This window comes from Silene latifolia, chromosome 6, assembly GCF_048544455.1.
Source record: "Silene latifolia isolate original U9 population chromosome 6, ASM4854445v1, whole genome shotgun sequence".
NCBI classification, from domain to species: Eukaryota; Viridiplantae; Streptophyta; class Magnoliopsida; order Caryophyllales; family Caryophyllaceae; genus Silene; species Silene latifolia.
The window spans coordinates 81,110,258-81,136,933 of NC_133531.1; the positions used below are offsets into that span (position 1 = coordinate 81,110,258).

Genomic DNA, 26,676 nt, shown 5'->3' on the forward strand with positions numbered 1-26,676 from the left:
TGGGGTTTTGCAATTAGTAATTGTGTTATGTGATTATTGTTTAGGCGATGACTTCGTAGAGGAGCCGTTCTAGTGCCTGATTCTCTGCATTGTTGTTGTTGCTAAGGTAGGGTTTCCCTACTCAGTTTTTATTGATTGAATTAAGATGCGATTGTTTTGTGTTTACTGTATCCGCTGATCATCGGAGTGTTGGTGTTGTGGTGGTGGTTATGATGTTATGATGTTGTGATGATTGTGGTGGAGTCACTTGCGGGAGTGGCTTCACGCCCTAGTTCGCCCTCCGTAGAACCCGTCACGGGAGAGGATGTGCACATTAAGGGACAGGGTTATCGCTCGTTGATGAGCGGGATTTAGGTGGGGATTGGCTGCGGTCCCCCACTGGCGGCGAGGATTACCTGTTGCGATGGGTAATCTGGCAGGGCTACTCACTTCGGTGTGTAGTCGGTTACTGTATGAGATCGGGAGACTGGGGTTGGAGGATGATCAGCTGGTTACCTTGTGCTTTTGTCTTATTTTGATTGAACGGTACTGACCCCGTTGTTGTTTTATGAAATCTGCGGTGATCCATTCGGGGATGGTGAGCAGGCTGTGACAGGTATTGCATTTGGTGAGCTTTGGGCAGTCATGGGAGAGTCATCACGCCAGATGTAGTGTCACCATCATGAGTCTTAGCATATGTTTTTTGTAGTTGTTAGCATTCGGATTCACTTTTATTGGTTTTTGGAATTTTGTAACCTTTTTACAATTACAGTATTTTAATAAATGTGTTTGGGACAGTTGCTTATGATATGTACTAACCTCAGGCAACCGAGATGGTAACAACCTTTCATGCTAGGGTAGTCCTGGTAAGGTACCTTGGTATGAGGGGGTGTTACAGTTTATTCCAATCTTCCGATCCAGGAACAAAGTTAACCAGATTAATGTGATTTAGAAGCATGCATTCAACTAAATTGGTGTTACAGTTATATTGCTATAGGGACAGATTCTCCCATGAAAGTCGTCTAGTCTATTCGCTACATCGTCACAATCCTATCATGGATTCCCTAATCCTAACATAAGGAGATTAACTACTCATGTTCTTGAAATCAATAACAATAAACATAAGCATACCAAGAAAAGACATAATAGAGAGAATAAGATTAAGTATAGACTAAACAAATCAATAACAAAAGAATAATAGAACAAGGATTAAGAGAAATAAAGTATTAGATTAAGATTAAAAGAAGAGAAAGATTACAATAAAGCAAATCCGGCGTAAAGAACAAGTAGCAGTGATTAAGAGCAAAGTTCCAGAGATTAAGAGTAATTAAGAGTGTGTAGAGATGTAAAGTGTGTTTATGACCTAATCCCGACTTCCTTTATATAGGGAAGTCATTATTAACATAAAATAAACCTAACACGGAATAAAAATCCCGAGTATATAACTCGATCGAGTAACTTTATATCACTCTATCGAACAAATCCAAGGTAAAACCTCTTGATCGAGTACTTTAGGTACTCGATCGAACACTTATCAAAAAGGCACTTTCGATCGAGTAGAAAAAGGAATCGATCGAACACTATAGTACTCGATCGGGTACTTTCCAGCGCACAATTCCTGCTTCGCGCACTGAACTTCAAACGACTGCCATTTCTTCGTTACTTGGGAAAACAGAGCGTTTCCGGTGGCGTTGGAAAGTTAAGAGGACAAGATTTCATCTCCAATGGGAATCACCTGAAAATAAGTTGTAGAACTCGAGATATGGCTCTTCAAAGTAGGCACTAGTAATTTGAAGTTCTTACTTTGCTCGCCTAGCTATCTTACTTCTTTGCGCATCACAATTAGTAATTTCCAAACTCCGACTCAACTCATCTCCTAAATGCATGCATAGGGACATGTTTTAGGCTTGATTATGCTCATTTCCGGTTCATACCTGCAAATAATACAAGACAAACCAAAGTAGCCAATTCGGGGGACATTTGTAGGTAAACACTACTATATATGCATAGAAATGCGTGCAAATATGATAGAAAAAGTTTATATAAAATGCACGCATCAACTTTGTTTAATTATGAGATTAAGTCCCATAAGTTTCATTTGTAGCAATCAAGCCCCTTAAGTTTCATCAAAAGTGAAATTCAACCCCAATTGATAAATATTCACCAAATTCTTATCGTAAAACCGTTTTATAATCCAAATTATCAAATATAAAATATTTTTTAAAAACTTTGAATTTTATATTTATATTAAAATTTGAGAATTATTTTTTTGAGTTCTATAGTATTTTGACAATTTATTATAGTATTATATATGCATGAATAACACTATATAAATTATAAACAATTTACTAAAGATTATGTAAATGTGTTCAACAATGAATAATAAATTATGTAGAAATTCATAAAGGTACAATTGTAATTTTTAGTATTTAATAAATTGTATAATACTAATATAAAATGAATTTTTATTTTAATTCTATCAAAATTTTAAAAAAGGGGTTGAATTTTACTTTTGTTGATACTTAAGGGGCTTAATTACTACAAATGAAACGTATGAGACCTAATCTCACAATTGCTAAAAGTTATGGAGTTCAATTACCACTTTCGCGTATTTTTATTCTCTTAGGAGTAAGGGGGGATTAGCTATCAAATCTGATCTTAAGATCAGTTTTATTTCTACTATAATTACTCCTAAAACCCGAAATTGATTCCAATTGCTAACCTGTCTTCGGCCTTGTTCTTTTGGACCGAAATCGTCTGAACTGAACTGAACTTAATGGAGCTGAAACGAATGGAACTGAACTTAATGGATCTGAATTGAACTGAATGAAATTGAACTGAACTAAATTGAGCCGAAATTAAATCCAAAAGAACAGGGTTCATTCTAACTCGATGATAGGCCTTCGTTGCAAATTACCACGACCCCAAAAGAAAGCTGCTAGACCTGTCCAACGGGTCGGACAGGTCGAGTCCGGGTTAGGTCATACGGGTCACGAGTCGAACCAATAACCACGTCAGCAGCACCTAGAATTGCATCTTGGATGAAATAATGACCAAATTGCCCTTTAACTCTCCATTCCCTTTCCACAGCATTTTTGAAACTTGTCTGCTCCCTCTCTTACATATCCAACATCTTTCTGAAGATCAACAACAACAACAACAACAATTATTCTGCATTTCCAATAGTATCATTTATAGAATCAAAGTAAGTAATTGCTAACTTCTCTTTTTAAAATTCAATTGTTTATATGAATCGAATTTAATTGGTTTACCTCCTTTTCCGTGTCATTGCTCATGATTCAAATCGTTTCGATTTCTAATTATGCGTATCAGTTTGAAAAGAGTTCAAAAGAGATAGAAATGGATAGAATTAGGAAGATTATGTCATAATTTGGACGAAATTAGTAAAACTTGGGCGATATAATAAATCAAGGGTATGATCTAATTTTGTTTTTATTTTAAAGTTTGTGATGTTAAATCAGGAGATGAGACTGAGACAGTCTGCTAGTGTTGCTAACAAGACGGAAATAAATGTTCTGGACACATTTGAGGGTAATGTAAAGAAGAGTACAAGTTCTGATGGATCATGGAAGCGGATATTTTATATTTGTTTGGGTGTTCGTATGGTTAATTCGTTACTGGTGCAGACGTATTTTAACCCGGATGAACATTGGCAGTCCCTTGAAGTTGCACATCGTCTTGTTTTTGGGTATGTAGCTTTGGCTAGAAGTTCCAGTGACTCTTGTGTGAGACGGTCTTGGACGCGAGACCAACCTAAACACTTAATTACTCCTCGGTTAACTATATGTTTTATGGTTGATCTCACATGTGAGTCCGTCTCATATATGTTTTTTGTTCGCTGCACTTTGTTGAAGGCTGTTAGCATTATTTAGCTTTTGGATTGCAGATATGGACATCTTACGTGGGAATGGGAAAAAGGAATTCGTAGCTACTTGCATCCTCTCTTGTTTGCTATATTGTATAAAGTCCTGGCTTTTCTTCATCTTGATACCCCTTTGTTCATGGTAATGTTTCCTTGGTTATTACTTTCCTGTTATGCTGTTGTAGTAAGCCTGTTATGCTGTTGTAGTAAGCCTATTTCGGATGATAGGGGTTGATTTATGCTGTTTCAGATGAAGGCACCACGGCTGCTGCAGGCGTTCTTTGCCGCAATATGTGATTTGTACTTGTATCGATATTCGGACATAATTTTCGGGAATCAGGTTGCACAGTGGACTGTATCCTTGTTTCTTTTTTGCTCAACACTCATTTTGACTTCTGTTGCAATGATTTAGATGCTGTTACTTCGTCCATAATAACATTTAACCTGAATATTACAATATTACCTGGTACTCTGTACATGAGCTTACGCCTTTATTAGAAAAGATAAAGAGGTTGTTTCCAAATGGCCCATAATGATAATACATCAAGATTTGTATCAACTGCTACTACTCCACAAAAAAAGAGCGAAACCATTTAACGAGTCATTTTGCTTTACGGCGTTGAATGTTCCAAACCCGTAGAGTAGCGAGTCCTTCGATTTTATTGAACATGGAGAAGAAACATTTAAACTAATTGATTTGTACATATGAGCTGTACTTAACCCTGATATAGATATTCTCCCAGTTCATAAACTGGTTTGTATTTTTCTGTTGTACAAGAACCCTATCAAATAGCTTGGAGACTGTTCTTACAGTAATCAGCCTATATTACTGGCCTTGTATGAGAGTCGGATCTGATCAAATCTCTCCAAGTTCAAGAAAGAAAGCTTTGGTTATTGCTGCGCTAGCATGTGCAATTCGGCCAACCAGTGCTATTTTATGGTTGTATGTCGGCTTTTTAGAGTTGTGCATGGCTTCTGACAAATTGAAGTTCATCTTTCTTGAGACGATTCCTATTGGGTTGGTACCATTGCATGTATTTTTCTGCAATCTCTTAATCTCTTCATTCATGTTATACATGGTCTAAACCGGTATATCTAACTCGCCTTGGACATGAAAAATATTAGTGGTTAGGTAGAAGTTACTTAAGTCGACAGATACTTTTTTTTTATCATAGTCTGTTACTTTGTGATACATTATTGCAACCCCTTTCCCTTGTCCTATAGTTCTCTTTGTTGCTACTTGCCAGTTGCCATATATTGCCACCCGCGGTTCTGTTGCTACTAGTTGCAGTATGTTATGGCTTGTTTGGGATGTAGTTTGTGGTGGGTATTTCAATTAAATTCTATCATTCTGCTCTTCACTACACCGTAATGAGTTAGTGCACACTACCTCTTAGGGTGTGTTTGGATTGGGGGATTTTGAGGGAAAAGAAAGGGAGGGAGAGTAGGGGATTTAAAGTCCCTGGTTTGGATAGCAAACAAAGGTGGAGGGAAATGAAGGGGGAGAGATTTGGAGGGATCCAATTTCCCTCCTCCAAGCCTACTTAAAATCTCTCTACAATAGGCAAGATTTGGAGGATAATTGTATCCAAACACCCACACCCCATTCCCCCTCCCCTTCCCTTCTTTCCCTTTCCCTTCCCTCCTTTCCCTTCCCCTCCCTTTCCCTCCACTTTTGCTATCCAAACACACCCTTAGGGTGTGGGTGTGTTTGGATTGGGAGAATTGGAGGGAAAGGGAGAGGAGGGAATGGGAGGGTTCAATTTCCTTTGTTTGGTTTCAATATATGGGAGGGAAATGGAAGGGGAGGGGAATGGGAGGATTTAATTTCCCTCCTTTAGACCAAACTAAAATCTTACCATCATTGGCAAGATTTGGAAGGCGAACTTTTTTTTACTCTCATTTCACCAACATCCTCCATCCATTCTACCATCTCCCTCTTCCTCCCCTTCCATCTCCCTCTCATCATTTTTGTTATCCAAACAACCATAATTCATTTTCCCTTCCCTCCCCTTCCCTACCTTTCCCTCCCCTCACTCCCCCTCCCCTCCCTTTCCCCTCCTAAAATGGTTTCCAAACACACGTTAAGGTTTATTTGGACTCAGTTGTAGGAGAAAGAGGAGCGAATCATTTCCTTCCCATTTTTTACACCCCTATAATGTAAGATTTTAATTCAGCTTGTAAGAGGGAAAATGATTCGCTCCAAACCAACTTACTAACCAAATAAGGGATTAGTACTTGACATCCTGCTAAATGAAACCTTTTTACCAGTAAAATGGTAATGTAAGCTTTCACTCATTCTCTTAGACTGTAGAGCTGAATATATTTGTTTTCGTGTTTGATTAACTAAGTGGGTTGTCAGCTCTTCTTGTAATATTCACGATGCTCTTCAAGTTTCTTAATCAAGTCTCTTTCAAATAGTTAATTCCCATCACTTTCCATTTCAGGACTATAGTGCTTGGAATCACATCTCTTTTGGATCGTTTGATGTATGGCTCTTGGATCATTGTGCCTTTTAATTTTCTAAGATTCAACTTCTTCTCCTCTGGTGGAGACTATTATGGAACTCACCCATGGCACTGGTACCTCACTCAAGGTTTCCCAGTAATGCTTTTCACTTTCTTGCCATTTTCTGTGGCAGGAATAATTTATTCAAAGCATTGGAAGCTCTCTGGTCTTATTGGATGGGTTATAGGGATTTACAGTATTCTTGGTCACAAAGAATTCAGGTACAGCTCAAGTTCATACTCATTTATCGAGCTATGCTACTTTAACGCACTTTGGTTGCGTGTCCGGCATGAACCACTTTTCAACACTTATATTTAAGCCACAAATTTAGTTATTTGCAAAATAGCCGTGTCTGACGATGTGTCATGTCCAACATTTGCAGCCGAGTTGGAGTGATGTAGATATCAATGTCTTTCCCTGTTCAGCATTTGTTTTTGCTTGGAATGAGTGGATATCATTTTTCTCTGTAGGTTTATCTTTCCTGTGCTTCCAATAGCATTGATCTTTGCAGGATGTTCCCTTGCTTCTCTAAGAAAACTAGATTTACCTATTGGTAAAGGCAAAAGGATCTCAAGTGCACATAGTAGGTTGCCGTCAAAGTTGCGACTATCTGTGTTTTTCTTGCTAGCAACCAATATTCCAATGGGCCTATATATGAGCTTGGTTCACCAGGTATCTTCATTGACTAAATTTTTCATTAAAATGGCTAGATTACATGTGGGAATTATTTTGGCATTTTAAATGCGGCAGTAACTGCCTTAAAATGTAGCTGTAGTAACTTTCAAAACTTCTATTGCTTGGTCATGATGCAGCGTCGCGATCCTTATTCAATATCATGCTCCTGTATGTGGCTTGGTTAAATGTGTTTGATGTACGCTACCTACATTTAAGTTGAACATTGAAAACACAAAGAGGTTGTTTCTAGACATATCACAATGACAATTGAATTAATCGCAGTTTAAGAAGCGTATCGACGGCTTAGTGTTACATTTTGCGGGATTCCATAATTTTCTAAAGTTAAAGAGTAGTGAGTTTCGGGCTCCATTAAAATTTGCAGCATTCCGTATTTTCTATAGTGAAGAACAAGGACGCTAAAGAGAAGTAGAAGCTTGAAGTAATTGGATTAGGGAGAGGGGTACCCAAGAAAATATTCACTAGAATGTAGTGCCAAAGTGGATGCTAATATTTGAGGCAAATATTGTAGTATTTATACTCCAGTTGTTCATGCTGCTAAAGAATTGTGTTTTCTTGAGAATGAAATAGACAATACTCTTTCAAGACTTGCAAGCAAGTAAATGGGTAAATGCAAGTTAAATAGTTAATATACTATGTACTTAACTGTATGAATCTACAAAGCCAGCAGCCGGAGACACTTATATTCCGCCTTTGAAGATAAAACAATTTTTGATAGTGTAAACGAGTTTTTAAAATCTATATCTCAACTCATTTATGTTAATCGGTTCTTATCAATCGTTTACTAGAGAGGAACTGAAGATGTAATGCACTATCTTTCCAAAGAAGCACAAAACGGTGAAGTCAGAGGTGTACTCTTTCTAACACCTTGTCATGCTACGCCTTATTATTCTGCTCTTCACCAAAATCTGCCAATGAGCTTCTTGGACTGTACACCCAGGTTCGAACAATTGAACTTTGGTCATAATTTCCTGCTTAAAGGATGCGTTTTTGCCTTTTCTACTGTTTTTCTCAATGAAGGTACTCACTTTTCCCTTCTTTTCATAATCAGTGAACAAAGCGGAGTACCAGATGAATCGGATCGTTTTATGCTGGACCCATTTGCATTTACGTCAGATTTTGCAAGAAATTGGTCATTACCCAGTCACATTGTCATGTTTGACTCCGAAGAAACGAAGTTAAAAGGTCTTCTAATATCACTTAATTTCAGAGAGGTAAATCTCACTTATCTTCTATTTGCTTTCCGCCTGTTCTCTCTTTTTCAAGGCCTCAGTTATATAGGTGGTGTGGCAGGTGAAACGATTTTTTCATGCTCAATTCAAGGTAGACCGAGATCTTCAAGCAGCCGTTGTCGTGTACGCATACATGGGCTGGTGATCGGTAGGCTGTATTATGTTATTCCGACACGTGTCCGACATGACATTTCCACACTTTCATTTTAGGCCAAAAATTGAAAATATCGTGGAAAATAAGCGTATCCGACACTTCAACACCTTGCCACGCTGAGACTTGCAGCCGAGTCTGAGTAACATACTCCCTCGGTACAACTCTTTTCACCCCATTTCTCTAATATATGTGAGTATTTTATTGAAATGAGGTGAAAACAGTTGTGCGGAGGGAGTAGGTGTTAACAATATCTTGAGAGTTCTGTGATTCTGATTTCTTATTTTGTAGTTTTAAGCCCAGCTTTATAGTAGGAAATTTAGGAATGCTGCTATATGTTGATTTTACTTGGAAGAAATCATGTTTAATTCATTTAAAGGTTAAGGCCCGTTTGGCAAGACATTTCACGTACATCATTCGGTCAAAGTAACTTATTTGACCAAAATTTCATGTATCTTATTTTTTTATAAGCGTTTGGTAAGTAGCTTATTTGAAATGCTACCTAGAGTAGCATTTGAGATTTCAGGTACTTGATTTAATTTGATTTTCGATTTTTATCCCTTAAATCTATACTGCCAAATAATTATCATATCATTTTACGTCATTTTATCAAAATTAGTTTAGTTTGCCAAACATTTTTTATACAATCAGCTACCTTATCAGTTCATAATTTTCAATTATCTTACCAGTTATCTTTTCAGATTTCAGTTAGCTTTTCAGTTTTTAGCTTCCTTTTCAGATTTCAGCTACCTTTTCAGTCAATTTTACCAAACAGAGTCTAAGTTTAAGTTTATTATCAAAGGCTAAGACTTGTATCGCTACAAATGTGATCTTTGTCAAAATCCCTGAATAACCTGGATTCAAATTTCAAAGTGAGAGTGTATTCAAGTTCCTTGCTCATTTGAATTTATTGAGGTTGGAGTATGTGTGGTTCAAATGTGTATCAGTATGTATAAAGAATGTTTGCATTCGGTCAATGCAAATCAGCCTGGATTTGTGTATGTTCTAGCTGTGTCGCTATCGAGTCATGTATTGACATCAGCTCGGATGTTGCGATTTGCCATTTGACACGTCTTGGGTAATGTGGTGCACCATAGTCCAAAAAGGCTGCTATGTTGCGGGTGGATATGAGGTACATGATATATCTCGTGACTGGTGGGGTCGTAAAACCAGGTTAGAATAACAGTGCCTAAGGGCTCGCTACGTTACATGTGCTCTATTAAGCGTCTCACAATCCAATCGTAAGCGAGGCGCAGTTTGCCAGTGTTGAAATTTCGTGGGGATGTGCTATCAGAGGCACTTAAAAATAACAGTAAAAGGCGCGGTTACATATCGGAAAATTAGAAATCCTTCCAAGTCCACCCGCCCAATGGTTAACCTTTACTACTAGTGAGCCATACTTCTGTAGTTAGTTTATAATCCTGCAGATGCAACAATCAATCAGTGTAATGCGTTTTATACTTTTATATACAACCTGAGGCTGCAACAATCAAGTAATCAACCCGCAGATGTAACAAATTCACATGTATTTCTCATATTAAGAGTTTAGGGTTTAATATGACAAAAAAAAAAAAAAAAACATTTGAATGACAAATCTGCTAAATTTGAGAACTGAATCTGCCATAAAATCACAAGCTTAGAAAGGAAAATACAAAGTGAATTATTTGATCTCATGTAAATTTTACCATAAAAGAGTTGAGTCTTATAACAAGCAATATTTTACACTAATAATGTTGTAAAACGAATTCAAACACAACCCAATTAATGGGTAAAAATGGTTACTAAAAAATCCCGTTTGACAATAAATATGTAAAACCACCTTTATACACTAGTATTTGTGAAAAACTTTTTAATAGGTGATCGAATTTGCATTCTAGGTATCACTTGTAAGTAAACTCTAGTATGTCTAGATATCCAGATTTAATTTATGTTATAGACTTGGTAGAGTTTGCTGCAAATGATAACAAATATTTTAGGTAATATTTATGAACACAAATTCCGAGTACACGTAAAAGAGGAATGACCAATCTATTTACGATAGCAGAGTTTACTTTATAATATAGATTTAATTCTCTAATCCATTATGCTAAGATCATTAACACTATGATTCCTGATATGTTTATCTAATTTACTGCTCTATTAAATCAACCCTGTACGACTCGGGTAAGAATATCTTAGGCGCCATGCATGTAATACTCAAAAACAATCTCTCCCCCTTTTTTTCGATACCTTTCACGCCAATAGCTTGTCCTTTATGGGTTCATAGTTTTCAGATTCATAAGCCACAATTTCCCATGGCGTGACCATGACAGCATATACGCTATAATTTCCATTTTTTCATGGATCAAAAAGTAGACATGGTGATCCCGATAAACTAGTTAAACTACTTAAAAATTCCGTTGTATCTGTACATATACAGCAGAGTGCACCCCTAGCTACTGAAATGTCGATGGATTCCTATGTTATTTCAGTCTTGGCTCAACACTGGCATGGTCTGAGCTGCTGCAGCGTTTCATGTAGAAGTCGATCGTTTTCTGCTTTCCCGGGCTACAATTAGGCTGGCTACCCGAGGGTTCTGTGGCTTTCCGTTTCATAGGGCTATATTTTGGATGGTTGTCTGTGACTTCCATCTTATTCTCTTCTCCATCCAGAACCTAAGTTACAATAACAATTCTAAGATCATGAAAGTGCCAAGGAACAGCAGCTTCAATTCATGAGACGATAAGCAAAAATAAAAATAACCTGTCCCAGATTCTCTAACTTGCGATGAACAACATCCCTGGATTATAGGGAAGAAAAAAAGCACTCGTCAAAAACAGCATTATATCATCAACTAACGCATTTCTTAAGTCACCTTATTATGGAAAGCAGGAATTGAAAGAGGCCAAAGAAGTATACCAGATAATGTCATCAACTGTGTCATTTGCTATCAGATAGTAGACATTGACAGACGAGACCTACCAAAAAAAAAAAAACAGAACATAAAAATATAGATCAGATAATATAATCACCTATGTCATCAAGTGAATACACAAAAAAAAATGTGTTATGTAAAGGAACGTTAGCCTTTTTAGTTGTGAGCCAAAATGTTCCAATTAGCCTTCTAAGAAGCAGACTTACTATATATACCGTCACACCCATGATTATTATAAGATGGTCTCATATGTGAATATGTCCAAAGAATACAAGTTACCTGACCAATTCTATGAGCACGATCTTCTGCCTGTATCAAATCACCAGGGGTCCAAGACAACTCCGCAAAGATAACTGTGCTTGCAGCTGTTAAAGTTAGACCCACTCCTCCAGCTTTGATTGAAAGCTACGATAGTTGAATTTCCAGCCCCGGGGCAAGACAAAAGAAAAACATTAGGAGATTTTTTTTTGTAAATAAAAGCCTGAAATGAGCTTAATAAGGTGACTGATGCTGAATAGACGAAACAACTAAAGGATTGATGATCATACAACAGCAGCTCTTATTGTGTCTTTTTCCTGAAAATCTGTTACAAAACCTTGTCTTGATGCCGCAGGCGTGCTGCCATCAATACGAATGCAGCCAACTTTTTTCTTCTGGAATCAATTGAAACTCCGAGGTCAGATTATGTCAGACTAGAAGAAATTAAGCAAAAACTGACAAGTCTGACCTGGAGGAACTGGTGTATCGCTTCAATCATGGGTTGATGATGTGCGAATATTAGAAATTTACATCCAGCCTACAATGTTTCAGTTTGAAAGAAAACCTCAATAAGATCGGTATTTTCAAAATTAAGAGTAAGAAAACTCCAACAATACAATCATACAGCAAAATTTTCATGAAGTAGTGATGGCAATGGTACAATACATCTGCTCGCATACTAGACAGCATTTTGAAGAAGACTATCAGCTTAAAGTATCACGAGGAAAGGAGATGGTCTTACTCAGATCTTAAACGTGGTGATGACTGTTGTGGAAATGGATGAGGAAGAAATAGGATGGCCAAAATGAGAAATGTGAGTGATAAGTATAACTTGAAAATTGGAGGTTAAAATAAGTCTTTCAGCAGTAGGTTGACAAAAATCAAAATACAGAGATGATGAAGATAGAGAGGGCAAATAAACCTAAAAATTGTAGAGAGATAAAAACCGATAACTACTCCATACTGCACTAAACAACGTTACTCTAGTGCCTCACGAGTTCCCGCAAATTGTGGGGTAAGGGGGAGTCGGATGTAAAGCAGCCTTGCTCGTGTGTTAAAAACACAGAGGGTTTTCCGGGTGACCCCTATTTCCCGACAAGTACTCCATAGTCCATACTGCACAAAAAAGGTTAAAAGAAAATTGGTACGCACACTGGTTAACGCTGGCTTAGGTTTAAGTCCCAGGTAAGATGGAAACAAAGTACGATATTCCAACAGATGTCGGAAAAGCTTGCGTCACATAATTATGGCTTACATACCAAAACGAAATATCTGATAATGTGAAGTATCATACAAGCAAATATCCTTGTTTGTCGGGTTTGTCCTACTCTGCACTCCTGTGTCTCTCATTCTCTTAACTCACATGTAAATCTTCCTCTACTAGCAGATTTTTTTGACAGGTTACACACTTTTTCAACAACCACTTTCTTATAGATTTTACCTGATTCATTCCGGATCCTCAACTCTATTTCGGTTTTTAAAAATCGTTTTAACCTTTTCTCTCGATTTAAATTTTAAGTTTTTATAAAAGAAAGACGGAATTCGATTTTAAACCCCCTAAGTTCACCTTAACTTTCCATTACATTTTCGTTCTCCCTTTTGTTTTTTTATCTTCCCTTTTTATTCGCATTTTGAGGCGTGCGTTCACCCATGGACGGTTCGAAAGGATGATTCATGTCAGCCGACCCCAAATCATTTTGGGATTAAGGCTCTGATGTTGTTGTTGTTGTTGTTGTTACTCCACTAGCAGGTCTTTTTAAGAAACTCCATTTGTTGAGGTGTAAATGAAAGGCAGCCCTATGACTGACTGTTCCTTGACGTCCTTCTATCTGCTATACACCTTGTCTATGTTACTTTAATACTTTAATTTGGTTACAAAATACAGACTGCATGTGAAATGTCCGACATTCCGACACGACACGACACTTCTACACTTCCTTTTAACCCAACACATGAAGTTTTTATTTACAAAATAAATGTGTTAAGACACTCGAACACCATGTCAGGTCCAATAATTGTAGTCGAATCTAAGTAAGATACTACTTATTTATCTGAAGTATAAACATAACATCTACAACATACCTCAACAACTGTGCTCAGATACTCCAGAACAGCCGGAATCTTAGCTTCTGCAGAATCATTATATATCTGGAGTACAGTAGAGGAAAGGGAAAACGATAAACAGTTGTTCAAGAGAGTATCGGTATGAAATTAAATACAATGTTGTCCACACAAGCAAGCAACAACGTAGAGACCAATTATACCTTATTAATGAGGCTCTTTTCAGAAAATTTAAGAGAATCATGCTCTTCCTTCGACTTACTAGCCTTTATCCTGTCTTTCAGCACACCTAACTATGAAAAGTAACATCATAAAATTTCTGCTCCTGGTTATTAAAACTTTTCAAAGAGAAGATATTGAAGAAAACATAAACATGACAGGAAGTAAAAGTTGATTAGTGAGCAAAATTTCAGGTTTTCATGTGTGAAAATACAATGGCTCATCGCTGAAACCACGACAAGTCCCAAAGATAGTTGTAGGACTGTAGTTCGTACTAACAAATGGAAGGGCGAAAACTCAGCATAAACAGAAAGCAAAGGGGGATAAGGTGTAGAGGTAAGGTGAAAAATTTATAGTTCTCTTCGTTTTGTATGCATAGAATATAACAAATTGGACTGTCTCGTAAAACTTAAGACCTATAATTATCTAGATCTTAACAAACAACTAAGCATATGAACATATATAACTATATAAGGGCTAAGAGTTACTGATCATGACAAGCAAAAAAGCATATGAAGATATGGACAAAGAGTTACTGCAAACAACGCAAACAAAATGTATCACCTCAAGAAAAAGTGCTTTGATTTGCTTCAGATCCTTCTCCGCCAAATCCAGAAACACCTGATAGTCGCAGCCAATGTCAAAAGATGAGTTGCTGGAGGAGCGGAACCAACCATCTCAAGGACAACCAAAAACGTGATTCCAAGTCTGAATTTAGAACTAGAAATATAGAACGATGAGTTCAAACTGCATGCATCATCTTTTGGTGTGATGGTGCATTCCTTGTCCATTTCTGTTTTTATTTCGTTATTTTCTAGTTTTAGCCAGACATTGTCTTAGAAAACTTAATATCGATGAACATGGAGCGGCCAATAATAAATATCTATAGATGACAATGATTTTTTTTTGGATCATTGTCTTAGAAAACTTAATATCCATAAACATGAAGCGGCCATTAATAAAAATCTATAGCAACACTGAATTTTTTTGTATCAAACAAGTTTAATTTGTCATCCAAAGAGTGATAAACTGATAACCTTAAAGTTAAGTATCAAGCTCCATCACATTAGCAACAGCCAGATATACGAAATGTAAACCACAAATTTTCTCTATAAACAATGTTTTGGAATGGTGCCTAACCACATAGAAGAAGCAGTAACAAAGATATTTCACATAGCCTTAGAAGCTAGGGTGTACAGACACTCCAAGAGCACTGCAGTATTACCTGTTGCCTACGTTTTACAGGTAGCTCAGAAAGAACATCTTTCTTTAGTCTGCGTATCATCAGTGTTGCTTTAATCAAATTGTGCAATTCTTCATGGTTGCTTGCCCCTTGGTATTGTCCAAATACACCCTTCAAAGTCAAGAAATTTAAGAAGTTGCTCACCAATAACAGAAGAGAGTAATTGTGGATGCTAAAACAGAGTTCAGCGACAAATACGATAACTTACACCCCTACAGTATCGGCTGCCATATTCATGTACATTTTTGTATACATCAGGATACAAGGCTTCTAGCTGCACCAAGAAAAACAAAAAAATAAAAATAAAAAGATGACATGAAGCAAAGATAGAAGGAAAATTATAACACGGGTCAGTAAAACAAAAGACAACCTGCTTGAATAACTCAATAGGCCTTGATAAAGCAGGAGTGCCACTAAGTAAGATTACATACTGGGCTTTCTGAAAAAGTAACAAAGAAATTCACAAGTGGGAAATTTGTGAGGAACGAAGTATTGAACAACAGGAATGATGCATGCAACACTTCCTTCAGAGAGAAAGAGAGACCACTAAAACTGGTAGTGTGGCGGCTGTCCTTTTTGCTTGAGCATTCTTCAAATAATGTGACTCATCCGCAATTACAACCTGCATAGCAAAGCAATTTCCACCAGTTATTTCAGTACCAGATAATTGCAGTTCTTGCCTGCAAAGTCTATAACTAGTTCAAAAACATGACACAGCTGGTACGGGAAACAGTGAAAAAAAAAATGTTAAACACCAGCCTCAATCACAGATACTGCCAGAAATAGGAACCCATTTACATTACACAATTCCACATTGATTTCCTTATAGATTATGGGGATCTGATAGGTATTACTGTATTAGAAAGAGTTAATTGGCAACAACAATCTAAAAAAATTCTCTTGAACTAAGCGAATAAGAAATTATAACTACGTGAAGCAATTATGAGGTGGCTGATGAGTGATGAGTCTTGATGACCATATAGTCATGTACACCAGTTTATCAGGCTGACGAGTAAATTTCGGCAACAGATGCATTAAGAGACCCGCAATATTTCTCAGTCAATATTTTCCTCTTGAATCTCAACTAGAACACGTGGAATTTTGTTCTATGTTACTCCGACACTTCACTTAACTGCTGTGTCGCGTGTCAGACACGTGTCGGTGTCCGACACGACACGACACTTCGACACTTCTATTTATACCACAAAACAGGAAAATTCACCCCAAATAGCCGTGTCCAACACACTAACACGTGTCGGACACCGACACATGTCGGCGTGTCTGAGTAACACAGATTTTGTTGAGAAACATCAAATATACTATATACATATGCATACTGCTGAGCAACTAATTCACTGCCTAAGGCGCAGGTAAGCTGCATTTATGGCCTCTTCTGCTGTTTCTCCTAACACTTTTCACTAAAATTCAAGCTGCTCACAAAGACTTCTAACGGGATTATTTGGCTGAGAAGACGGAGATGACCTATTTCAAATTTGCAGCTTGGGGCTACGCAGTTTTGAAGTGATTGAATAGGGTACTGATCTGGAATAAAACTTTAAAATGGCTATGGAAACCTGATACCGATGATGGCTGACGAGATGATGCTTACGTGCGGCTACGTGTTTTGAACAGGACATATTAACCGAACTAGTTTTTGCTGCATTTCTGCAGATATGGTAAATGTTCCGATTTTAAAACCCAAATTACTGTAGAATAAGCAAGGTATAGTACACAGCGTAAATGAATCTGGGATGATGCAGCATGGCTTCAGCTGTTGGCTGCTTTTCTAAACGAATTCCCCGCACACAATTGACAAAGTATGCAAGAGGCACACTGTCCTTGCAAACAAATGATACCTCATCTGCTGTTGCGAAATGTCACCAATTAATTTATTTTGTCAAATTCCCAAATCTTTTAGGTGACGTGCTAGTTTGGTTTGGCCCATAAATAAGAGTAAGAAGGTGTATGCCTTACCGACACAGGGCGCACTGATTTTGAAAAATAGAACTTTGCTCAACAATACTTTTTTTTAAATTTAATAGCAGTGTGCCTCGCAATGCATGCCTAATCTACAAGGCGCACTTAAGGTGCACCGAGGCGTTTTAGCTAGTGCTTCACTGAGCCTCTGTTTTAAGTTTGCTCGAGGTATGCTTGTTTAAACTAAGCATAGATGCTATACTGCCAAACAGAGAAATAGAAAATAGACTCTCAGACTACATGGCAAATGAAGAGACAACCAACATCAATACATGTTTATAACTCGCACATCTGGAAAAAAGATTAGAAGGTAAAACACAGTGGTAGAAACCGTAAGTGGATAAGTTTCTCGTTTTTTAGGCGGCTTTGCGTGGTAGCAGATGAAGCAAAGACTTAACATGTCATATTTAAACCATCCAGAAAGTCAGTCAGGCAAAGCAGACACTTGCCTTGAATTGTGATGACATCAGCGTTCCCTGTAATTTGGGAACAGTATCATAGGAAATGATGTTAAAAAGGCCATCAAGACGAACTACCCCTTTCGTTGAGGATACAACAGAAAACCCCGCTCTATTTGATCCACCCCACTGTGATAATACTACCTGCAAAGTAAACTAATGAGATTACAAAAGGACGCAATTAAGTCCCATATTCTAAGAAGAACATATGAATACATGAGTAGGAAAAACAGAGAGCACGAATCAAACAAATTGTCAAATTTATGTGAGCCAACAAGATGTCCACCAAACAATTACAGAGAAGCTTTCACTCAAACAAATGCAATTAAGTAATAATCTAAGCATCCAGTCATCCAATTCCTACGTGTACAAACTCAGACATTGTATACATACATACAAAAAGCCTACAGGCGAGTTCTCGGGTAGCCAGGATATGATAAGATCGTCAACAAAAAATTAATAAGAAAGAGGTATACATACAACAATATCTGATGGAGGAATCTTTAACCATTCCTGAATCATCTGCAAGATAAGTAAGAAACCATAAGTTTATAGAGGGAAAAGAAAGGAGTTCCTAGGATGCACACCCTAGAATATCCCATTTCGACAATAAAGAAAATTAGTAAACTCACAGAAGCCCAATGCAATCGTAGAGAAGAAGGCGTAAGCACCAAAACTGGCCATGCTTCCCTGACACATGTGGTTACAGCAATCGCCTGCACAAAAAAGACAACACAGCAACAACAACATTACCTTACTGCCTCAAAGTCTCATCTGTTACCAGCTAAGGGGAAATTGGGTGTATGTAACATTTTGTCTGTGTCAACAATACTTGCTATACAATATAGACACAAACTGTTTAGTGAGTCACTTTGCTTCATTCCATCATACTCGTAAGTCGTAAGAGTATATAGTGAATAGTGAATTTTAATCCATAGGACAACAGCAATCACTTGCCTCCTTATGCAACAGAGAGATTATATTTCTGTGTTTTATGGCTCGACGTATTTTACTCCATAGGATAACACCAATCACTTTACTCCTTATGCTAAAGTTTGAATTTTCAGTTGAGATTTGAACACACTTACCATTCTCAAAGCAAAGCAAGCAAAAAGTTGTTTTACATTCATAAATATCCGTACTTTTAACTGTCTAATTAACTACTCCAAATCATCAGTCTCCGAAGAGACAACTTGTGCAGTCTGTTACCTGCAAAGTCTTACCCAAACCCATTTCATCAGCCACAAGGGCACGTCCTCCATGCTGCAACACAAACCTAATAACATAAACAGCAAGCACCAGATATAGCTTCTGATCAGAACACTGACTAACAAGAAAGTGGTACACGAAATTGTTTAAAAACAAAGGGAGAAAACATAATCATACAAACTTTTAGCCTCTAAGGTATTCGGGCATTAGTTGGATAGGATATTTGGAGGGAAAGAAAGGGACGGTATAGAGGGAAGACAAAGGGAGGAATGTGGAGGGGAGGGGGAATGGAGCAAGTGTCTTCCCTCCAATATTTTCTATGTTGGAAGGATTTTGATATGATTGTAGCATATTAGGAGAGAAAATGGATTCACTCCATTTTAATATCCAAACCGGGGATAGTGCATCCCTCCTGCTCCCACTCCTTCAAATCCCTTCATCCAAACAAGGGGTTTAAAAAACATTAGCAGTATCAATAAAGTTTGATGGAAGATACCTGACACCATCCCGTTGGAAAGCTAAAAGTTTTGATTCAAGATCATTAGGAATCCTGTCATATTGATCTTTAAGATAATAAACTCAGTAAAATGCTATAAATGCTTTTAAAAGAGCAGCAGATGGAAATAAACATAGCAACAAAAGTATCTTAGTTACGCATGTGAAGATAAAAGACAACGTTTGCACTAGCATTTTTTTATTCTCTAGGAACTAGCAAAACTCTGTGCACTACTTCACTGTTCACAATGATTCTTCATGCTTGAAACAGAAAGCAAAAGAAAAAAAGGAGAAACAATGTACATAGTCAAATACAGTTATCCATATAAACAACATCACTTCACTCAGCTCTATCCAAAGATTCTTCATGAATCCCAATTACACCCATGTTCCTCTCAGTCACCCCTACACACATCTTAGATCAGCCATCAGCTTCATTTCTTCATACTAAGTAAATCACCTCATTCTTAATTTTTACTCAATATTAGTAGCTGACTAGAGCAAAAGAAAGTGGTAAAAGTCAAAAACTTTCAGATTCCTTAAAAATGTGCCCTCCATACTTCTATTATCTTCCCGTACCCCTATTTAGCAGGTTTTTCTTTCTTCCCGCTTCTCATTCTTTTCAAAATTAGCAAGTAGTTGGTTTGAAAACTACCAAATTATTCTTACTAAATAAATCCTAAATCCCCTGAACTCATTCACCCTCCCCTTCATTAGCCATAAGTCTCTCTCCTTTTCATCATCACCCTTCACCATAGCCATGTTCTTCGAGCACACCAATGAGAAAATTTCCCAGCCAAATCGTCAGTCATTCTCATAATCACCGGCCTTGTCAACTTTCTCAACCTCCTACCATTCTCCTCCAGATCTGGCTCCTCGTCTTCTTCCTTTCTCCCTAGGATTTGGTTATCTAATGTGCTAGGTTGTGGTTCCGTGGGCTTGACTAGTGGTTTTGAAAGGTTGTCGTGGTTTTGTGGTGGATAGTGGAAGATTCTGTGGTGGATAGTGATGGTTTGTAGTGGATTTTATGGTGAGTAGTGGTGGTTTCATGATGGTAATGGTGAATCTCGTGGTGGTTTCATACTTTCATGAAGTTGGTGGTGGATTTTGTCGTAGTAATGGTGGATTTTGTGATAGTGGTAGTGGTTTCGCAACAATAGCGGAGGGTTCATGGTGATAGTGGTGTGTTTCATGGTGGGTTGTGGAGAATTCGTGCGTGGGTGGTCAGAGGTGATGGTGGTCTAGACTCTAGAGCCTGAGTGGTGGTGTATGGTCAGGGTTTGGATGGCTGGAGGGTAATCGGGGTTTGGATGATTGGTGGTTGATGTCGGGTTGTACGTGGTGGCGGCTAGGAGGTGGGATGAGAGATTAAAAGGGAGTAAAGACGGAATGGTGAAATGGTAAGTGTGGTGACTCAGGTTTGTGAGGGGTAGGAGTGTCATTTTGACACTTTCTTAAAAAGCGTGTAGGGGAAATGGAAAGAGAAAAAGTATGGAAGGGGTACAACAGCAATGTCAACAGATGTATAATCCATTGTCTGAAATAAATAAATAAATACAGAGTAATTATATAAGTTGCCTGGCGGCATGCACAATTACAAAAAAAAGCCACTGCTTGTCAAATATGAATTTTGATAACCAAAACAGCTTTGCACAGTTGGTTAAATCGAACAAGTTTAAGATTGTTTTATTTAGACAGATAATCCCGTCATAAAACAATTGGTTACAATAGAGACAAAGCAGCATATTACAAAAACCACGGTTTTTAATATTCACCTCGAAGATCTGGAACAGCAGTAGCAGCAGCTATAGCTCGCCGAACCAGAGGATCCAAATTTTCTACCTAGGGTGTCAGAAAATAAAACATAATGTAATGTATAATATCCTGGACAGCCTGTAAATGTTAATAGCATAATGTCTAACCTGTGCAAATTCATATGGTCCATACCTACTAATCAGAGAATTTCTACAATGGAAGTTCATAGGAAGATCGAGGACTAGACTATAAAGAAAGAGCAAAGCCTCTACTACCTAATGAAAGCGACAGACAAAAAGGAAGAAACATTTTACCTCAATTCTTGGATTGCGAGCTTCCTTAATAATATCTTCAGCAGATGATAAGGAAGACAGCGGGAAGATCCACAACCTGCCATTTCAGAACCATACTATACAACTAAGATAGCAGAAGTTAGATTGATAGTGACAACAGCAACTACATAAAGATAGAAGCAAACCTTTCTTTTGCATTCCACGTAGCCTTGGGGATCTTCTTGATGGTATTTACAAGAACCTGGTTTAACAGAAAAAAAAAAAAAATAGGTACTATCAGAAAAGACAACATTTAAACATTAAGCAAATAAGATAAACAAGCAATTAAAGGCTACCTGGTCATATGGGAATCTGGCAGCTATGTTTCCAGTAGCATGAAGAAAGAACTTCATTGTCTGCTTTGGGCCCTCCTTTGATGAATCGTCTACGTAGGCATCAGAAATAATAGCAAGAGCATGTTTAAGCCATGTAAGCTTGCAAACAATATGCATCTCCATTCTACAAACCTTTTTTCGAAAGACTAAGGATTCTACTCCACGAAATTGGTGTAACTTTATCGGGGAAGTTAGAAAATGTGTCCTCTTTTTATTGCTTTTCACACTTGTTATTACATACAAATTTTAAATGAAGCGCTTTACTTGAAAGACTAGATTATCGGCTTTCAAAACCAGATCTAGTGATGGAGTTTCTAGGTGGATCTTATCCTTTCTCAGCCTTTCGGGAGCTTTCCATCATCTTTTTCACTTTACTTATGTAGTAACTACGGACTCTGAACTCTAATAAAAAGCTTCAATCATTAATCTTAAATCCGCCAATCAACATAGATATTCAAGATTGCATCAAAAGATCTATGTAACTCAGAAAAATAGAAGTGTGATATTTACAAGGGCTCACCAGCTACTTTTGGTGTGACGGATGATGGCAAGACTCTGGATCCTAAAGGAGCGTCAACCTGGACCAATATGAAAAATCTCTAGACAATAAGGGTAATGATTAAAGAATGGAAATTCATGTGATGCCATCAAACACTGCAAATTGCATATATGGTATAGCTTACTTTGCCATGGTGCATTAGGTATCGTCATAATATTAAGTGTGCACTCATAGTATACTAAATTAAATTACATTAACCCTCAATAGTGAATGACTGAATGATTTGCTGTCGTGAAATAGATATTGCACAGTATACCATAACTCCAGAAGTGTCAACTTTTGCACGTGGTAAACATAGGTTAGTTCTATGGGCCATAAAGCTGCACATGGTATGCCAATTTAGAGTTACCCTCTCCAACGACTACTTTTCGACCGTTAAAGCCATATTCCTAGATTAAAAAACGGGCTTTGACGAGTACCTGATAACACCCAATCAGCCTTCTAACTTTCTAAGGTCTCTCACTTGTTATTAAGGGTACATCAATCGTTGTTAAATGGTGATATGGAAGAAAGGGAGAGGTTAAAATTAGAAACATACTTTGACGAAGGTTTTAGTGATTTTTTGTACACACTTCAAATAAATAGTGGTACAGGCGTTCTATAGAGGAACAAAGGGAGTAGCTGGAGGCATTGCTACAAATACCTCTCTTTTTTCACGACAAGTATACAAGGCGTTCAAAGGTATAATTAGCAAATATCATCATTTCGTCTTTTTAACAATATGTTAAAACAGGTAACACACATCAAAGTTTCTCAAACTTTGATTCATACAACACTACAACACTCCGATAGTTGTTGGCAAACCAAACACATACTACCATGTTTGCGTTTCTCTGTCAATTTGTTTCTTGTTCTCAAACAAAGACTTCACTAAGATAAACCCTAAATATACAAATGTATAGGTTCCAATAGAAACACTTTCAACAAAAGAAGCTTCCTATAATATCGGCTCTCAAAAAATATTCATATACAAATCTACTTTATGAATATCCCATTATTTTAGAAGTACGGAGTATTTAGCAAGCTTACTTACAATCACAAGTGTCCATCTTCCAAAACCCGATTAAGATAACTCTGAGTATGGCTTCCATATTCTACAGTACCTTTCATCATAAAAAATTGCGTAGTGCACAAATTCCTCCTTCCTCAAAAAAAAGACTCACCTTAAATACTAAATTTGACAAATGTAATCCTCTATATTTCACATAGACTTCATGAACAATGAATCCTCAAAACATCATTCCACAAGTCCAAGGCAGCATAGTAATCAATTCTTCTATACCTAAAAAGTTTTTTCAAGACTCGCCACAACAAAGTAAAACTAATGCTGCAGTTCAACACGGAAAACCCTTCCTCATCCAAACTCCAAAGTACTATTTACTTGCAACAATTTCCTAACATCAGCAAGACCAACAGCAACAATAATAAAATGACCTCACTGCCTCAAGGGCTCCTGCAAATAGCGAGTTTAGGGGGGGTTCAGATGTAAGCACTAGCACCCTTACCCTTATGTTAGCAACCCCCCAAAAAGACTATTTCCAGAAGATCCAAAATGAAAATAGCGGCAAAATTCACATTGAATGACTGCCGACCCAAATGTAAATAACAAAAACACATGAAAGCCACACGAAATCCACAATGTAAAACAAGTACTCCCTCGGTCCCAATCATTAATTTACATTTAATTAAAATATCCGTCATAATGAATACAAAAAGTAAACAAATGACAATTACAGCAACACCTCCAACTATCTGGTAACAAATGGCCTTAAAACATTAATCATGAAGTGTGCATGCCGTTTCCTCCCTTATAACTTATACTATCCCTATAAACCCTAATTTCCCTTAAAAATGTCACATAATGTAGCAAAGACAGTTGAAATGACGACAGAAAACCGACAAAGGAAGCATTTGAACAAAATGAACAAATTACAAATAGTAATTGAATTAAAAAAGGAAAAAAGATAATTAAAGAAACATACTTGAGGGCGAATAGGGTTGTGAATGTTGGTTGAATGCGGTAGATGGTTGGGAATTGAAGAAGAGGATGAATTGCGTTGAGAAATTTGGCGGAGAGCATCGCGTTCAAGGGAATCAAGTTCCTCAGCAGTCAAATTCAAATCCCAATCATCGTCATTCAATTCCATCTTTCTTCTCTCTATCTATCGCCCTGCTCAACTTCTCTTCTTTCTCAACTCTTAATTACAACTTCTATAAGTAAGTCTTCTATATGAAGCAACAACAGTCTTCTTCTATTTCAATGCTTTTTCCACTATTCTCTTCGTCTCAGTTTCTCAGGTTATTTTGGTTGGGGACCCCTGAGGATTGGGTTTTGCGACTCTACAAGTCACTATATTTACTTGTACAGATGTGGGCGTGTGGCGACGTAGACCTAGTAAATAGATCAATCGGTTATGGTTTAGAGAGTCGGGTTAGTTTAATCAATTTGTCTTGCCTGTGTCACAAGCTTGCGACGGGTCGGATAGTACCGTTTTATTGAAAGTGTTAGAGAAGGTGGGGGTGACTGGTGAGTTGGTTGTGCATAAAAAATAGAAAACTGATTTGATTATAGAGGGGAGAGGAAGTGACACATTAATTGTTTAATATAAAATAACGTAATTGCTAAATCCAACACGCCATTTTACTCAATCCAACACATTTTTCCATATTTTTCCATCACTGCCCTTTATTTAAAAAAAATCAAAAAATCAAAAAAATAAAAATAAACCCCAACCCAACCCCGACAGGCGACAACCCTTCCCACAGCCACAATCACCTTCCACCAACACCGGCCGTCTGCCCTCGCCGCCGACCTCCTGCCCCCCTCGCCGTCAACTCCATCTCAGCCCCGTCGTCGATCAAACACTTTCACCGTGGTCCGTGGCTGAAGGTGGATCGAATGATGATTGCGGTTGATTCAAGGCAACGAACAAGGTGCGAGGAGGGTGGTCGGTGTGGGTATGGAGGCGGGGAGCGGAGATCGGCGCGGGGACATGGTGGTGAGGGGTGTTCGGCGGTGGTAGGGGTGGAGGAGGAGTTGTTAGCTGTTGGGTGTTGGACGTTTTTTGGGGTTTTGGATTTCTGCCTTAGTGAGAGGGAGGAATTAGGGTAAAAAATGGGAGGGTTAAATTCGGAATAAGACAGAAAAATGTGCGGGAATTAGTAAAATTGTGTGTGGGATTTAGCAAGTCCCTAAAATAATCACTTTTCCAATGAACAATATTTACCACACAATTCAAAATTAACATATTCTAACCTCCCTCATTTCCTCTCGTTTACTTCTTAGTTCTTACTCACATTTTCTCTCTTTTCAAATTCTCATTCTCTCTCTAAGTTCAAACAGATCCCCAAAAAACCTAGACAATCAGCAAAAAATTGACGACATGGTGGTAAAGAAAACACAAGCTAAAAGGTCACCACCTAAGAAGAATACTAGACGGATAAATGCGAGCGACGATTTGGAAGGAGGTATTATCATTTCCATTGATTTATATTTTTTCCACTTTATGGTTTTGTTGCTTTTGATTTTTGATTTTATTGTTCTTGATTTATTGATTTCAATTTTCTGGGTTTTTGGTTTTATTGTTCTTGGTTTTTGCTTTTTTTTTTTAGAGATTGTTGTTAATTTGTTATGATCTTTAAAAAAAATTATTTGCATATTTTGTATCTATTTTATGTTTGCTTATTTGAAATTAAAAACTCGGGTTTATTCTATATGTTATTTTTTAATTTTATTGTTTCTATATTTATCTTCATCTTCAACATCCTACATACTATGAAAACATCATACTCCCTCCAATCCGCTATTTTATTCTTCTTTGATGAGGGCACAAAGATTAAGGGTAAGAGTATTATATTGATAAATGACATAGGTGAGGGTTTGGTGATAGGAGAGAATGATGAATAATTAGGAGTTAAATAATGAATTGTAGGCCACAAACATTAAAGTAAGAAATAAAATAGGAATAACAGAGTTGGGTGGACTTTGGTGATAAGAGAGAGAGAGATGAATAAAATAAGAGTAAAAGTTACCAAAAATAGAAAGGGGAAGAAAATCTGAATAATCCGTTTTAGGAAATATGGAAGAACTAGTATTGGTGCCCGGCTTCGCCCGAGCTACCTCTACTTACCATTAATTTCTTTTTTCATTAAATAAAATTACTTAAAGTTACATAACCCATAAATTTATCATTAATATATTTTTCTATAATATATCCTAAAGTTACGATGAAATAATTTTTGAGACAAATTCACTACTCCCGCTATTAATATTTTACTCTTATTAATGAAACAATAGTAATAACATTTCTACTTACTCGTAATCATTGTTACTTTCACTACTCCCGCCGTAATTATTGTTACTGACACTACTGCCGCATTAATATTGATAATTTCACTACTCCCACCGTAATTAT

At 37.4% G+C, this 26,676-nt stretch overlaps 2 protein-coding genes across 4 annotated transcripts; one reads left to right on the forward strand and one right to left on the reverse strand.

The window, feature by feature from the left end:
• Nucleotides 1-3,039: 3,039 nt before the first annotated feature.
• On the forward strand, nucleotides 3,040-9,429 carry LOC141586934 (mannosyltransferase APTG1). Of its 3 annotated transcripts, XR_012519657.1 has the most exons (12): nucleotides 3,075-3,184; nucleotides 3,444-3,688; nucleotides 3,887-4,004; nucleotides 4,113-4,217; nucleotides 4,594-4,880; nucleotides 6,310-6,591; nucleotides 6,841-7,042; nucleotides 7,852-8,003; nucleotides 8,115-8,277; nucleotides 8,357-8,588; nucleotides 8,707-8,831; nucleotides 9,230-9,429. XR_012519657.1 is itself a non-coding variant. In XM_074408346.1 (10 exons), the coding sequence occupies exons 2-10, from the start codon at nucleotides 3,450-3,452 to the stop codon at nucleotides 8,438-8,440; spliced, it is 1,632 nt and encodes a 543-aa protein (XP_074264447.1). In that variant the 5' UTR covers nucleotides 3,040-3,184; nucleotides 3,444-3,449; the 3' UTR covers nucleotides 8,441-8,857. The 3 variants fall into 3 exon arrangements, 2 of the variants coding, with proteins under 2 accessions (XP_074264447.1, XP_074264446.1); XM_074408346.1 differs by lacking the exon at nucleotides 9,230-9,429 and having other exon boundaries at nucleotides 3,040-3,184; nucleotides 8,357-8,857; XM_074408345.1 differs by lacking the exon at nucleotides 9,230-9,429 and having other exon boundaries at nucleotides 3,090-3,184; nucleotides 3,462-3,688; nucleotides 8,357-8,857.
• A 1,333-nt stretch (nucleotides 9,430-10,762) lies between these two features.
• Nucleotides 10,763-24,803, reverse strand: LOC141586936 (uncharacterized). The gene is made up of 24 exons (XM_074408347.1): nucleotides 24,244-24,803; nucleotides 22,223-22,280; nucleotides 21,664-21,752; nucleotides 21,514-21,569; nucleotides 21,350-21,425; nucleotides 21,056-21,122; nucleotides 19,282-19,348; nucleotides 18,786-18,852; nucleotides 18,209-18,292; nucleotides 18,057-18,098; nucleotides 17,568-17,720; nucleotides 15,686-15,763; nucleotides 15,512-15,580; nucleotides 15,350-15,415; nucleotides 15,124-15,252; nucleotides 14,463-14,519; nucleotides 13,883-13,972; nucleotides 13,701-13,766; nucleotides 12,088-12,156; nucleotides 11,909-12,013; nucleotides 11,640-11,765; nucleotides 11,345-11,403; nucleotides 11,189-11,225; nucleotides 10,763-11,100 (listed from the first exon to the last, which is right to left on the reverse strand). Exons 1-24 carry the CDS (start codon nucleotides 24,406-24,408, stop codon nucleotides 10,909-10,911), a joined length of 2,067 nt encoding a protein of 688 aa, XP_074264448.1. The 5' UTR covers nucleotides 24,409-24,803; the 3' UTR covers nucleotides 10,763-10,908.
• Between the last annotated feature and the right edge of the window lie 1,873 nt (nucleotides 24,804-26,676).

What these genes read in the sequence shown, in the direction of transcription:
- LOC141586934 (XM_074408346.1), top strand. Translation starts at nt 3,450, where the DNA reads ATGTTAAATCAGGAGATGAGACTGAGACAGTCTGCTAGTGTTGCTAAC. An exon ending in ATATGAGCTTGGTTCACCAG is followed by an intron (nt 7,043 to 7,851) that starts GTATCTTCATTG and finishes ATCGTTTACTAG; the next exon opens with AGAGGAACTGAAGATGTAAT. An exon ending in TATCACTTAATTTCAGAGAG is followed by an intron (nt 8,278 to 8,356) that starts GTAAATCTCACT and finishes GTGGTGTGGCAG; the next exon opens with GTGAAACGATTTTTTCATGC.
- LOC141586936 (XM_074408347.1), bottom strand. Translation starts at nt 24,408, where the DNA reads ATGGAATTGAATGACGATGATTGGGATTTGAATTTGACTGCTGAGGAA. An exon ending in CTCGCAATCCAAGAATTGAG is followed by an intron (nt 21,123 to 21,349) that starts GTAAAATGTTTC and finishes CTGACACCCTAG; the next exon opens with GTAGAAAATTTGGATCCTCT. An exon ending in TTCCTCCATCAGATATTGTT is followed by an intron (nt 17,721 to 18,056) that starts GTATGTATACCT and finishes TTTACTTTGCAG; the next exon opens with GTAGTATTATCACAGTGGGG.